The 15816-nt window shown below is 38.2% G+C and overlaps 1 protein-coding gene across 2 annotated transcripts in view; it reads left to right on the forward strand.

Annotated features, from left to right (window-relative positions):
- The window catches only part of LOC311141371 (NLR family CARD domain-containing protein 3-like), an 85432-nt gene extending 76547 nt beyond the window's left edge, over nt 1–8885 (forward strand). Inside the window, exons 1-5 of one of the 2 annotated variants that reach the window (XM_084176672.1) lie at nt 5129–5155; nt 5373–5482; nt 5612–5840; nt 6373–8137; nt 8431–8885. In XM_084176672.1, coding sequence (XP_084032798.1) covers nt 5630–5840; nt 6373–8137; nt 8431–8818 — 2364 coding nt within the window. In that variant the 5' untranslated portion in view covers nt 5129–5155; nt 5373–5482; nt 5612–5629 and the 3' untranslated portion in view covers nt 8819–8885. Of the gene's footprint in view, nt 1–5128; nt 5156–5372; nt 5483–5611; nt 5841–6372; nt 8138–8430 lie in introns of those variants that run through there. The other variant, XM_084176671.1, reaches the window with a different exon arrangement.
- The last annotated feature ends 6931 nt before the right edge of the window (nt 8886–15816 follow it).

Consider the following 15816-nt stretch of genomic DNA (forward strand, 5'->3'; position numbering starts at 1 on the left):
AAGTTTATCATCTTTCAAAGCAGAATTACTTTCCCATTGTTCCTCAACTGTAGTATATGATATACCTTTTTCTAGCTGAGTCTCTACTTTTATCCAATGTAAAAAACACAATTTCAAATGTTGCTATATAAGACCGAATCGAGCCGGTCGGTCACATTTGACTGTGTAAAACCTATCAGTACTACTTATTTATCTGAGAGTGAGGCAGGTATATATTATTACTGTGTAAAACCTAGCAGTACTACTTATTTCTCTGAGAGTGAGGCAGATATATTATTACAGTGTTAAACCTAGCAGTACTACTTATTTCTCTGAGAGTGAGGCAGTTATATATTATTACTGTGTTAAACCTAGCAGTACTACTTATTTCTCTGAGAGTGAGGCAGTTATATATTATTACTGTGTAAAACCTAGCAGTACTACTTATTTCTCTGAGAGTGAGGCAGATATATATAGCATTTTGAAAAAAACATGATTATTTGTCTCTCTGAAATGAAACCGTTAAGTGATAGATTTGTAACAAATACATGTCTCCAATCTCTTTCATAATTTCTTTAAACAACAAAAGCTACTTTACGAAATTTTCTGAAAACGGATATATAGCGTTTTGGAATGAAACTCTTCTCATGATTCTCCATCTGAGCTCAGAGTAGATGAGAGACGTAATGTTTGTCTCTGTTGTGTTGAAGTCCAATCAAGCAGGAGAGACCAGCCTCCCCTGTACCCAGCTGTGTGTCCATGAAGAGTGACCAGTCTAAGGATCATCCTTTAGGGTTTAGAGAGGGAGACTTTTCTACTGAACAAAGGTAAGAAGAACTCATGGGTCATGGTCAGTGAGTTAAACAACACTGTCTCTAGTCATTTCTCCTCTCCCATTTTCCCATTTATTTTGGTTGTTTTCATAATCCATAGGCTAATCCTTTTATCCATTTTCATAGTCCTAAAACAATATTAAATAAACACAACACTCCCTGTGTGTATGTGTGTGTGTGTCTGTGTGTGTGTGTGTGTGTGTCTGTCAGTGTGTGTGTGTGCACTCCCTGTATGAAGAGATGAAATCTCTGTCCTGATTGCCTAGTCACTTTTACCCCTACCTACATGTAAAATATTACCTCAATTACCTCAACTTCCTGGTACCCCTGCACATTGACTCGGTACTGGTACTCCTTGTATATAGTCTAGTTATTACCTCAACTTCCTGGTACACTGCACGTTGACTCAGTACTGGTACTCCTTGTATATAGTCTAGTTATTACCGCAACTACCTGGTACCCTGCACATTGACTCAGTACTGGTACTCCTTGTATATAGTCTAGTTATTACATCAACTACCTGGTACCCTGCACATTGACTCAGTACTGGTACTCCTTGTATATAGTCTAGTTATTACCTCAACTTCCTGGTACACTGCACGTTGACTCAGTACTGGTACTCCTTGTATATAGTCTAGTTATTACCTCAACTTCCTGGTACCCCTGCACATTGACTCAGTACTGGTACTCCTTATAGCCTCATTATTGTTATTTTATTATGTTACTATTTCCTTTTTTTATTTAGCTAATTTTTTTGACTTTTTAACTGCATTGTTGGGGAAGGGCTCATAAGTAAGCATTTCACGGTAAAGTGTACCACTGTTGTATTCGGCGCATGTTAGAAATACAATTTGATTTGATTTTAAGCTCATGCACAGAAATACGTCATTGGGTCTAATGGTCGTCTTGTGCCGAACTGCACAGGTGCAGGCCATCAAATCAAAGGCACTCCTTCGATATAAAGTTGTTTTTGACTAACATGTGTCAGTTTGTTAAACTTCTTAAGACAGAACATTTTCCAAATTTAAAACTAAGGAAGTCATTTTTACCTCTCATTGACTTCCAAACCCCAAACCCTGGCCTGGTCTGCTTCATATGCGTTCCCAGAATACATTTTTAACATCAGCAGTTGTCACCAAGTGCTTATATAGAAACCTAGTCTAAAACCCCAAAGAGCAAGCAATGCAGATGTAGAAGCACGGAGGCTAGGAAAAACTCCCTAGAAAGGCAGGAACCTAGGAAGAAACCTAGAGAGGAACCAGGCTCTGAGGGGTGGCCAGTCCTCTTCTGGCTGTGCTGGGGGGAGATTATAAGAGGATATGGCCATTAAGTTCAGATAGTTTTTCAAGATTAAAAAATTTTCATAGATGACTAGCAGGGTCAAACTGTAGTTATAGAGGGTGCAACACGTCAGCACCTCAGGAGTAAATGTCAGTTGACTTTTCATAGCCGAGCATTCAGAGGTCGAGACAACAGGTGTGGTAAAGAGAGAGAGGGAGAGAGAGAGAGAGAGGGTCAAAACAGCAGGTTCAGGACAAGGTCGCACGTCTGTTGAACAGGTCAGAGTTCCAGATCCGCAGGCAGACCAGTAAAAACTGCATCAGTAGCACGATAAGGTATCACATCCGGTGGAGCATGTATCAATACTGATAGGATCGAAAGAAAGGGAGCGCTGCTCTTGGATCAGCTTTCTCCATAAAAATATTTCCTTAACATTATAATTATTGCACAATACTGACCACGGATCAGCTTCTAGAAAGATATTACTACCTACGGCTGCAAATATTGAGGTAGTTTATTCTAATGCTTACACAATAAAAATGCACTAAATCACAGATTCGGCACATCATTGGGCACATGTTAGGCTACACATCATGAAATATATTGAGACAAATTACAGACCGTAGCCTACAAGTAGCAACATAGAACTCAATATATTGAACATTGAATGTATTTCAATATGATTGAAATAGGACTATAGCCTACTGTTTATATTGTAATGCAGTTATCTCGGTTTTCATTTGAAGCATCATTTTATACATCACTTGTTTGTATCAATTGCAAAGATATTTGCAACTTTGTATTTGAAGTCAACTTTGTTCTGAATTTATCGGCATCACAGAGAGACAGATAAACTATGTGATTCTATGTTTAGGGGAGATCTTCTGTGTTTAAAGTGAGACAGGAGGGCGAAACAAGTTTCTAACGATTCACAACTCACTTAGTCTTTCTACGAGTGGTCTGAGGCAGGCGTTAGATTATGAGCGTCTTCAAGTGCAACGTTAATAACAATGGTTTTTTGAACCAGCTCAGAGATTTTACAATGCTCCTACGAATGTTCTAACAATACACTATGATGCTCCTATGAATGTTCTAACAATACACTATGATGCTCCTATGAATATTCTAACAATACACTATGATGCTCCTATGAATGTTCTATCAATACACTATGACGCTCCTACGAATGTTCTATCAATACACTATGATGCTCCTACGAATGTTCTAACAATACACTATGATGCTCCTATGAATGTTCTATCAATACACTATGATGCTCCTGCGAATGTTCTAACAATACACTATGATGCTCCTATGAATGTTCTAACAATACATTATGATGCTCCTATGAATGTTCTAACAAAACAATATGATGCTCCTACGAATGTTCTAACAATACACTATGATGCTCCTACGAATGTTCTATCAATACACTATGATGCTCCTGCGAATGTTCTAACAATACACTATGACGCTCCTATGAATGTTCTAACAATACACTATGACGCTCCTATGAATGTTCTAACAAAACACTATGATGCTCCTACGAATGTTCTAACAATACACTATGATGCTCCTACGAATGTTCTAACAATACACTATGATGCTCCTGCGAATGTTCTAACAATACACTATGACGCTCCTATGAATGTTCTAACAATACACTATGACGCTCCTATGAATGTTCTAACAAAACACTATGATGCTCCTACGAATGTTCTAACAATACACTATGAAGCTCCTACGAATGTTCTAACAATACACTATGATGCTCCTGCGAATGTTCTAACAATACACTATGACGCTCCTATGAATGTTCTAACAATACACTATGATGCTCCTACGAATGTTCTAACAATACACTATGATGCTCCTGCGAATGTTCCAACAAAACACTATGATGCTCCTATGAATGTTCTAACAATACACTATGATGCTCCTATGAATGTTCTAACAATACACTATGATGCTCCTGTGAATGTTCTAACAAAACACTATGATGCTCCTATGAATGTTCTAACAATACACTATGATGCTCCTACGAATGTTCTAACAATACACTATGATGCTCCTACGAATGTTCTAACAATACACTATGATGCTCCTACGAATGATCTAACAATACACTATGATGCTCCTGCGAATGTTCTAACAATACACTATGATGCTCCTATGAATGTTCTAACAATACACTATGATGCTCCTGCGAATGTTCTAACAATGCACTTGGCCTTAAGATGCTTTTGTGAGACTGGGCCCTGTATAAGAACATCCGCTAAATGACTAAAATGTAATGTTTTACGTGCAGATCTCATATTACTGTATTGAATTTTTTATTTAAAATGTAGTTATTTGTGACATTTGACTGTGTAAAACCTAGCTGTACTATTTCTCAGAGAGAGAGGTCGATATATATATATATATATATATATATTATTACTGTGTAAAACCTAGCAGTACTACTTATTTCTCTGAGAGTGAGGTAGATATATTATTACTGTGTAAAACCTAGCAGTACTACTTATTTCTCTGAGAGTGAGGTAGATATATTATTACTGTGTAAAACCTAGCAGTACTACTTATTTCTCTGAGAGTGAGGTAGATATATATTATTACTGTGTAAAACCTAGCAGTACTACTTATTTCTCTGAGAGTGAGGCAGATATATTATTACTGTGTAAAACCTAGCAGTACTACTTATTTATCTGAGAGTGAGACAGATATATAGCATTTGGCAAAAAAAACTGCATTATCTGAAATAAACCATCAAGTGATTAAAAAAAAAAAAAACACACCGATTTCTTTTATAATTTCTTTCAACAATAAAAGCTAATTGACCAACATTTCTGAAAATGGATGTATAGTGTTTTGTAATGAAGCTCTTGTTTCCCCATCTGAGCTCAGAGTAGATGAGAGACGTAATGTTTGTCTCTGTTGTGTTGAAGCCCAATCAAGCAGGAGAGACCAGCCTCCCCTGTACCCAGCTGTGTGTCCATGAAGAGTGACCGGTCTATGGACCATCCTATAGAGTTTAGAGAGGGAGACTTTTCTAGTGAACAAAGGTAAGAAGAACTCATGGGTCATGGTCAGTGAGTTAAACAACACTGTCTCTAGTCATTTCTCCTCTCCCATTTTACCATTTCTTTTTGTTGTTTTGATAATCCATAGGCTAATCCTTTTTTCCATTTTCATAGTCCTGAACAATATTAATCAAACACAACATTCCTTGTTTGTTTGTGTGTATGTGTGTGTGTGTGAGTGTACTCCCTGGATGAAAAGATGTAATCTCATGTTTTGTCCACAGAAACCAACAGGAGAGATCAGAGTCAGAGATTCTCAGTGGTCAGTCTTCCCAGAGTCATCAAACAGACCTGGCCTCCATATTCAGTGTATGTGGTCCTGTTATGTACATTTGTTTTTGTTTACCTCAAGTGAAGTTGATCTGTCAATCATTCATTAATGTGTTAATGAGAAAGCAATTATTCTCTTGCTTAACTTATTTACTTGATGTATTTCAGTTTCTTGAAGAGAATATTATGACATTTGTGAAGAACGAGCTGAAGAGGTTCAAGAGGATTCTTAGTCCAGAACTCCCAGAAGGCTTTGAGAGTCAGAAGCAGGATAAGGAAGTGGTGGATGCTGAAGATGAGAAGCAGGAGAGCAGTGCCAGAGAGGGGGCTCTGAAGATCACACTGCACGTCCTGAGGAAAATGAACCAGAAGGAGCTTGCTGACACACTGGAGAAAAGTAAGAGCTGTCTGCCTCATGTTGAATGCTGTTTTAGAACATTTAAAAGCTGTAGCTAAAGTACAGCTAAAGTAGCTGTGTAACTCAATGATATTGTAGCAGCCTTAACACAACACCTAGTGACCTCATCAAGTAGCAGCAGGGATGTGTTGTGGTGATTAATTTAGACAGAGAGAAGAGAAGCGAGAGAGGGAGAGAGGGAGAGAGAGAGAGAGAGAGAGAGAGAGAGAGAGAGAGAGAGAGAGAGAGAGAGAGAGAGAGAGAGAGAGAGAGAGAGAGAGAAAGACAACATTAATGATACCATCAGTAATACCTAATAATAATAATAATAATAATAATAATAATAATAATAATAATAATAATAATAATAATAATATAATCAGTCACTCTGGTGTGTAATGCATTATGAAAACATTTAAATATTTATACTGTCAGATAAGAGAATAAATTAGAAATAAATTTATAACACAGTCTTACAATACTGTAGGCATTAAAACAGACGTAATATTAATATCCTCTGTGTTATTTCTAGATTCAGATGAGCTTGCTATGATTTGCCAACGTGAACTCAAATCTAATCTAAAGAAGAAGTTTCAATGTGTATTTGAGGGTATCGCTAAACAAGGAAACCCAACACTTCTCAATAAGATCTACACAGAGCTCTACATCACAGAGGGTGGAACAGGAGAGGTCAATAATGAACATGAGCTGAGACAGATTGAGACAACAACCAGGAAACAAGCAAGACCAGAGACTGCAATCAAATGTAACGACATCTTCAAACCCTTAACTGGACAAGACAAACCTATCAGAACTGTGCTGACAAAGGGAATCGCTGGCATTGGAAAAACAGTCTCTGTGCAGAAGTTCATTCTGGACTGGGCTGAAGGAAAAGCAAATCAGGATGTCCAATTTGTATTTTCATTCCCTTTTCGGGAGCTGAATTTGATGAACGGGGATGAACACACTTTGATTAAACTTCTCAATCACTTCTCAATGGAAACCAAAGATTCAAGAATCTCCAACTACGACAAGTACAAAGTTCTGTTCATCTTTGATGGTCTGGATGAGTGCCGACTGCCCCTAGACTTCCAGAAGAACAAGACCTGTTGTGACGTCACAAAGTCAACCTCAGTGGATGTTCTGTTGACAAATCTCATCAAGGGAAATCTGCTTCCCTCTGCTCTCCTCTGGATAACTACCCGACCTGCAGCAGCCAATAAGATCCCTTCAGTGTGTGTTGACCAGGTGACAGAGGTACGAGGGTTCAATGACCCACAGAAGGATGAGTACTTCAGGAAGAGATTCAGTGATGAGGACCTGGCCAGCAAAATCATCTCACACATAAAGACATCAAGGAGCCTCCACATCATGTGCCACATTCCAGTCTTCTGTTGGATTGCTGCAACAGTCCTTGAACACATGTTGAGTACAGACAAGACAGAAGAGATGCCCAAGACTCTGACTGAGATGTACACACACCTTGTGGAGTTTCATACCAAACAGAAGAATGAAAAGTATCTTGGGAAAGAAGAGACAGGTCCACACTGGAATAAAGAGAGCATTATGTCACTGGGAAAACTGGCTTTTCAACAGCTTGTGAAGGGCAATCTGATTTTCTATGAAGAAGACCTGAAAGAGGCTGGCATTGATGTCAATGAAGCATCAGTGTACTCAGGATTGTGCACACAGATCTTTAAAGAGGAATGTGGGCTGTACCAGGACAAGGTGTACTGCTTCGTGCATCTGAGCATTCAGGAGTTTCTGGCTGCTGTATATGTGTTCCTCTCATTCATCAACAACAATGAGAATCTAATGGCCGAACCGCAAGTTACTGAAGTTACTGTCTACAAGAGTGCTGTGGATAAAGCCTTACAAAGTGAGACAGGAAACCTGGACCTGTTCCTCCGCTTCCTTCTGGGCCTCTCACTGGAGTCCAATCAGAAGCACTTACGAGGTCTACTGACAAAGACAAGAAGCAGCTCAAAGAGCCATGAAGAAACAGTCAAGTACATCAAGGAGAAGATCAGGGAGAATCCCTCTCCAGAGAAGTGCATCAACCTGTTCCACTGTCTGAATGAACTGAATGACCATTCTCTTGTGGAGGAGATCCAAAGCTACCTGAGATCAGGAAGTCTCTCAGAAGAAGAACTGTCACCTGCACAGTGGTCAGCTCTGGTCTTTGTGTTGCTGACTTCAGAAAAAGAGCTGGATGTGTTTGACCTGAAGAAATACTCCAGATCAGAGGATGGTCTTCTGAGGCTGCTGCCAGTGGTCAAAGCCTCCAGAGCTGCTCTGTGAGTACATAAAATGACATTTAAGTACTAATCATCAGGAAGAAATATTCAGTTTAGAGAAATATATGTATTATAATATGTATATAATATATAGTATTACATTGAAAAACTTACTGAATCAGTGCATTGATGTTCACATTAGTATAACAATATGACCATACAATTCTAGGAGACGGAAGATTAATCTATATGTTATTTGAGAGAATAAACCAAATGCATCTGCCATTGTCCTTCTACACTACTGGTGTTAAATTAACAGTGTGTTTGTGAAATCATGATGATCTCTTTGTCAGGCTGTCAGGCTGTGGAGTCTCAGGGAAAGGCTGTGCTTCTCTGGTCTCAGCTCTGAAGTCAAACCCCTCACACCTGAGAGAGCTGGACCTGAGTAACAATGACCTGAAGGATTCAGGAGTGAAGCTGCTCTCTGCTGGACTGGAGGATCCACACTGTAAACTGGAGACTCTGAGGTCAGTATTCCTGTATCACTCAATGAACACACACACACTGGACACACACTGGACACACACACACACTGGACACACACACACACTGGACACACACACACACACACACACACACACACACACACACACACACACACACACACACACTGGACACACACACACACACACATACACACACTGGACACACACACACACACACACACAAAGATTAATTTAGTAGTGTTTAGAAATATGTTATCTACTGTTAATAATGATACATTAATTCATTTATATACAGTACCAGTCAAAAGTTTGGACACACCTACTCATTCAAGGATTTTTCTTTATTTTAAATTTTTTTTACATTGTAGAATAATAGTGAAGACATCAAAACTATGAAATATCACATATGGAATCATGTAGTAATCGAAAAAGTGTTAAACAAATGAAAATATATTTTATATTTGAAATTTTTCAAATAGCCACCCTTTGTCTTGATGACAGCTTTGCACACTCTTGGCATTCTCTCAACCAGCTTCACCTGGAATGCTTTTCCAACAGTCTTGAAGGAGTTCCCACATATGCTGAGCACTTGTTGGCTGCTTTTCCTTCACTCTGCCGTCCAACTCATCCCAAACCATCTCAATTGGGTTGAGGTCGGGTGATTATGGAGGCCAGGTCATCTGATGCAGCACTCCATCACTCTCCTTCTTGGTAAAATAGCCCTTACACAGCCTGGAGGTGTGTTGGATCATTGTCCTGTTGAAAAACAAATGGTAGTCCCACTAAGCCCAAACCAGATGGGATGGCGTATCGCTGCAGAATGCTGTGGTAGCCATGCTGGTTAAGTATGCCTTGAATTCTAAATAAATCACAGACAGTGTCACCAGCAAAGCACCCCCACACCATAACACCTCCTCCTCGATGCTTTACGGTGGGAACTACACATGCCGAGATCATCCGTTCACCCACACCGCTTCTCACAAAGACACAGCGGTTGGAACCAAAAATCTCCAATTTGGACTCCAGACCAAAGGACAAATGTCCACCTGGGTAATGTCATTGCCCGTGTTTGTTGGCCCAAGCAAGTCTCTTCTTCTTATTGGGGTCCTTTAGTAGTGATTTATTTGAGGCAATTCGACCATGAAAGCCTGATTCACACAGTCTCCTCTGAACAGTTGATGTTGAGATGTGTCTGTGACTTGAACTCTGTGATGCATTTATTTGGGCTGCAATTTCTGAGGCTGATAACTCTAATGAACGTATCCTCTGCAGCAGAGGTAACTCAGGGTCTTCCATTCCTGTGGCGGTCCTCATGAGAGCCAGTTTCATCATAGCGCTTTATGTTTTTTGCGACTACACTTGAAGAAACTTTAAAAGTTCTTGAAATGTTCCTTATTGAATGACCATCATGTCTTAAAGTAATGATGGACTGTGGTTTCTCTTTGCTTATTTGAGCTGTTCTTGACATAATATGGACTTGGTCTTTTACCAAATAGGGCTATCTTCTGTATACCCCCCTACCTTGTCACAGCACAACTGATTGGCTCAAACGCATTAAGAAGGAAAGAAATTCCACAAATTAACTTTTAAGAAGGCACACCTGTTAATTGAAATGCATTCCAGGTGACTACCTCATGAAGCTGGTTGAGAGAATGCCAAGAGTGTGCAAAGCTGCCATCAAGACAAAGGGTCGCTATTTGAAGAATCTACAAAAGAAAATATAGAACATTTGTTTAACACTTTTTTGGTTACTACATGATTCCATATGTGTTATTTCATAGTTTTGATGTCTTCACTATTATTCTACAATGTAAAAAATAGTTTTTAAAACACTAAACAAAAATTTGAATGAGTAGGTGTGTTCAAACTTTTGACTGGTACTGTATATATACATTTATGAAAAGATATGGCAGGTTTCAGGACTCTGATGTATCTGAATATGTTGAAAAAATATATTTTCACCACCAAAGAATGTCAGTGCGGTTTTAATATGATTTTACTCTTTGTCAGGCTGTCAGGCTGTCTAGTCACAGAGGAAGGCTGTGCTTCTCTGGTCCCAGCTCTGAGGTCAAACCCCTCACACCTGAGAGAGCTGGATCTGAGTAACAATGACCTGAAGGATTCAGGAGTGAAGCTGCTCTCTGCTGGACTGGGGAATCCCCACTGTAAACTGGAGACTCTGAGGTCAGTATTCCTGTAGTTGGTCAACAAGTGATAACTGCTCACCAGATCCACATGTGTTTACCAGGCACACATAGTCCACACCATATGTGTTTGGACAGTGAAGCTTACAGTTTTACATTTGGTGCTATGCTCCAGCATTTTGGATTTGAGATATAATGTTTCATATTAGGCAACAGTACAGAATGTCTCCTTTTATTTAAAGGTATTCATATATATATATATATATATATATATATATATATATATATATATATATATATATTTTACCGTTTAGAAATGAAAGCACTTTATGTATCTAGTTCTCCCATTTGAAAAAGTCTTAATAATTTGGACATATTCACTTTTAAAGTAGTCATAAGTTTAGTATTTGGTCCCATATTCCTTACCTGCAGTGATTATATCAAGCTTGTGATTCTACAAACTTGTTGAATACATTTGCAGTTTGTCTTGGTTGTGTTTTGGATGATGTTTTTCCCAATAGAAACTGAATGGTGAATAATGTCCTGTCATTTTGGAGTAACTTCACTTGTATTGTCAGTAAGAATAGAAGATGTTTCTGAACACTTCTACATTCATGTGGATGCTACCATGATTATGAATAATCATTAATAAATGGTGAATGATGATGAATGAGAAAGTTACAGAGGCACAAGGATCATACCCCCTCTGTTATTGGTAATGGTGAGAGGTTAGCATGTTTTGTTGTAGCCTCTGTAACTTTCTCACTCATTATTATTCATGATTCATTCATGATTCTTCTTAATCATGTCATCATCAGGATTAATTTAGTAGTGTTTAGAAACATGTTATCTACTCACTTAGACAGAAAATTACTCCAGTCATCATCTACCATTCAGTTACTATTGGGCAAAACATAACCCAAAACACAACCAAAACAAACTGCAAATGCAACCAACGAGTTTGGGACAAAATACTAACGTTTTGACTACTTTAATACACTATAAGTGAATTGGTCAGAATACTTATGACTTCTTCAAAAGTGGGGGACTAGATTCATAAAGTGCTTTCATTTCTAAATGGTGAAACAGATATGTATTAAAATACCCTCAAATAAAAGGTGACATTATATACTGTCACCTCATATGAAACATTTGATCTCAAATCCAAAATGCTGGAGTATAGAGCCACATTTAAAATGTTAGCTTCACTGTCAAAATAGATATGGTGTGGACTGTATACTCAATACAATCTACGGTAAATCTGATACCTCACTGTCTGTCTTTTGACTGATAGTGCTTTTTAAACTGGTCTGGTCAGTCTACTCAAATATTTGTACTATACATGTTTCTCTCTACAAGCAATATTATGATCATTTCTAATAATGATACATTCATTTATGAATGGATATGTCAGGTTTCAGGACACTGATATATCTGAATATGTTGTAAAAATATACTGCCACAATTTTCACCACCAAAGAATTGCAGTGTGGTTTTAATATGATTTTACTCTTTGCAGGCTGTCAGGCTGTCTAGTCACAGAGGAAGGCTGTGCTTCTCTGGTCTCAGCTCTGAAGTCAAACCCCTCACACCTGAGAGAGCTGGATCTGAGTAATAATGACCTGAAGGATTCAGGAGTGAAGCTGCTCTCTGCTGGACTGGGGAATCCCCACTGTAAACTGGAGACTCTGAGGTCAGTATTCCTGTAGTTGGTCAACAAGTGATAACTGTTCACCAGATCCACATGTGTTTACCAGGCACACATAGTCCACACCATATGTGTTTGGACAGTGAAGCTTACAGTTTTACATTTGGTGCTAAGCTCCAGCAATTTGGATTTCAGATATAATGTTTCATATTAGGCAACAGTACAGAATGTCAGCTTTTATTAGAGGTTTTTCATACATATCTGTTTTTCCGTTTAGATAGGAAAGCATTTTATGTGTCTAGTTCTCCCATTTGAAGAAGTCGTAATTATTTGGACAAATTCATTTAGTCAGAAGTTTAGTATTTGGTCCCATATTCCTTACCCACAGTGATTATATCAAGCTTGTGATTCTACAAACTTGTTGAATACATTTGCAGTTTGTCTTGGTTGTGTTTTGGATGATGTTTTTCCCAATAGAAACTGAATGGTGAATAATGTCCTGTCATTTTGGAGTCACTTCACTTGTATTGTCAGTAAGAATAGAAGATGTTTCTGAACACTTCTACATTCATGTGGATGCTACCATGATTATGAATAATCATGAATGAATCGTGAATGATGATGAATGAGAAAGTTACAGAGGAACAAGGATCATACCCCCATCTGTTATTGGTAATGGTGAGAGGTTAGCATGTTTTGTTGTAGCCTCTGTAACTTTGTCCTTCATTATTATTCATGATTCATTCATGATTTTTCTTAATCATGGCATCATCAGGATTAATTTAGTAGTGTTTAGAAACATGTTATCTACTCACTTAGACAGAAAATTACTCCAGTCATCATCCACCATTCAGTTACTATCGGGCAAAACATAACCCAAAACACAACCAAAACAAACTGCAAATGCAACCAACGAGTTTGAGTCACAAGCTTGATGTAGTCATTGTGTTCAAGGAATATCGGACCAAATACTCAACTTTTGACTACTTTAATACACTATAAGTGAATTGGTCAGAATACTTATGACTTCTTCAAATGGGGGACTGGATACATAAAGTGCTTTCATTTCTAAATGTTGAAACAGATATGTATTAAAATACCCTCAAATAAAAGGTGACATTATATACTGTCATCTCATGTGAAACATTTGATCTCAAATCCAAAATGCTGGAGTATAGAGCCACATTTAAAATGTTAGCTTCACTGTCAAACTAGATATGGTGTGGACTGTATACTCAATACAATCTAAATCTGATACCTCACTGTCTGTCTTTTGACTGATACTGCTTTTTAAACTGGTCTGGTCAGTCTACTCAAATATTTGTCATATGCATTTTTCTCTCTACAAGCAATATTATGATAATTTCTAATAATGATACATTCATTTATGAGTAGATATGTCAGGTTTCAGGACACTGATATATCTGCAAATGTTTAAAAAATATATTGCCACTCTATTTTCACCACTAAGGAATAGCAGTGTGGTTTTAATATGATTTGACTCTTTGCAGGCTGTCAGGCTGTCTAGTCACAGAGGAAGGCTGTGCTTCTCTGGTCTCAGCTCTGAAGTCAAACCCCTCACACCTGAGAGAGCTGGATCTGAGTAACAATGACCTGAAGGATTCAGGAGTGAAGCTGCTCTCTGCTGGACTGGAGGATCCCCACTGTAAACTGGAGACTCTGAGGTCAGTATTCCTGTAGTTTGTCAACAAGTGATAACTGCTCACCAGATCCACATGAGTTTACCAGGCACACATAGTCCACACCATATGTGTTTGGACAGTGAAGCTTACAGTTTTACATTTGGTGCTATGCTCCAGCATTTTGGATTTGAGATATAATGTTTCATATTAGGCAACAGTACAGAATGTCACCTTTTATTTTAGGTTTTTAATAATAATAATAATATGCCATTTAGCAGACGCTTTTATCCAAAGCGACTTACAGTCGTGCGTGCATACATATATTTTTTTTTGTGTATGGGTGGTCCCGGGGATCGAACCCACTACCTTGGCGTTACAAGCGCCGTGCTCTACCAGCTGAGCTACAGAGGACATGTCTGTTTTACTGTTTAGAAATGAAAGCATTTTATGTGTCTAGTTCTCCCATTTGAAGAAGTCGTAATTATTTGGACAAATTCATTTAGTCATAAGTTTAGTATTTGGTCCCATATTCCTTACCTGCAGTGATTACATCAAGCTTGTGATTCTACAAACTTGTTGAATGCATTTGCAGTTTGTTTTGGTTGTGTTTTGGTTAATGTTTTTCACAATAGAAACTGAATGGTGAATAATGTCCTGTCATTTTGGAGTCACTTCACTTGTATTGTCAGTAAGAATAGAAGATGTTTCTGAACACTTCTACATTCATGTGGATGCTACCATGATTATGAATAATCATGAATGAATCGTGAATGATGATGAATGAGAAAGTTACAGAGGAACAAGGATCATACCCCCTCTGTTATTGGTAATGGTGAGAGGTTAACATGTTTTGTTGTAGCCTCTGTAACTTTCTCACTCATTATTATGCATGATTCATTCATGATCTTTCGCAATCATGGCAGTCACAGGCTTGATTTAGTCATTGCATTCAAAGAATATCGGACCAAATACTAAACTTTTGACTACTTTAATACACTATAAGTGAATTGGTCAGAATACTTATGACTTCTTCAAATAGGGGGACTAGACGGGCAAAGTGCTTTCATTTCTAAATGGTGAAACAGATATGTATGAAAATACCCTCAAATATAAAGTGACATTATATACTGTCACCTCATATGAAACATTTGATCTCAAATCCAAAATGCTGGAGTATAGAGCCACATTTAAAATGTTATCTTCACTGTCAAAATAGATATGGTGTGGACTGTATACTCAATACAATCTAAATCTGATACCTCACTGTCTGTCTTTTGACTGATACAGCTTTTTAAACTGCTATGGTCAGTCTACTCAAATATTTGTCATATGCATTTTTCTATCTACAAGCAATACTTTGATAATTTGTCATTTCTAATAATGATACATTCGTTTATGAATAGATATGGCAGGTTTCAGGACACTGGTGTATCTGAATATGTTGAAAATATACTGCCACTATTTTCACCACCAAAGAATAGCAGTGTGGTTTTAATATGATTTGACTCTTTGCAGGCTGTCACGCTGTCTAGTCACAGAGGAAGGCTGTGCTTCTCTGATCTCAGCTCTGAGGTCAAACCCCTCACACCTGAGAGAGCTGGATCTGAGTAACAATGACCCAGGACATTTAGAAGTCAGACTGCTCTCTGCTGGACTGGAGGATCCACACTGCAGACTGGAGAAACTCAAGTATGTAGAGGGTTTATGTCAATGTTCATATCAGACATGTTGGAGTTATCAGGCTAGTTAAGACAAACATTCTGACCACCACTTGGACTAAGTTATATAAAGACTGTGT

The sequence above is a fragment of the Coregonus lavaretus genome (genome assembly GCF_964263955.1).
Source record: "Coregonus lavaretus genome assembly, chromosome: 2".
Lineage (NCBI taxonomy): Eukaryota > Metazoa > Chordata > Actinopteri > Salmoniformes > Salmonidae > Coregonus > Coregonus lavaretus.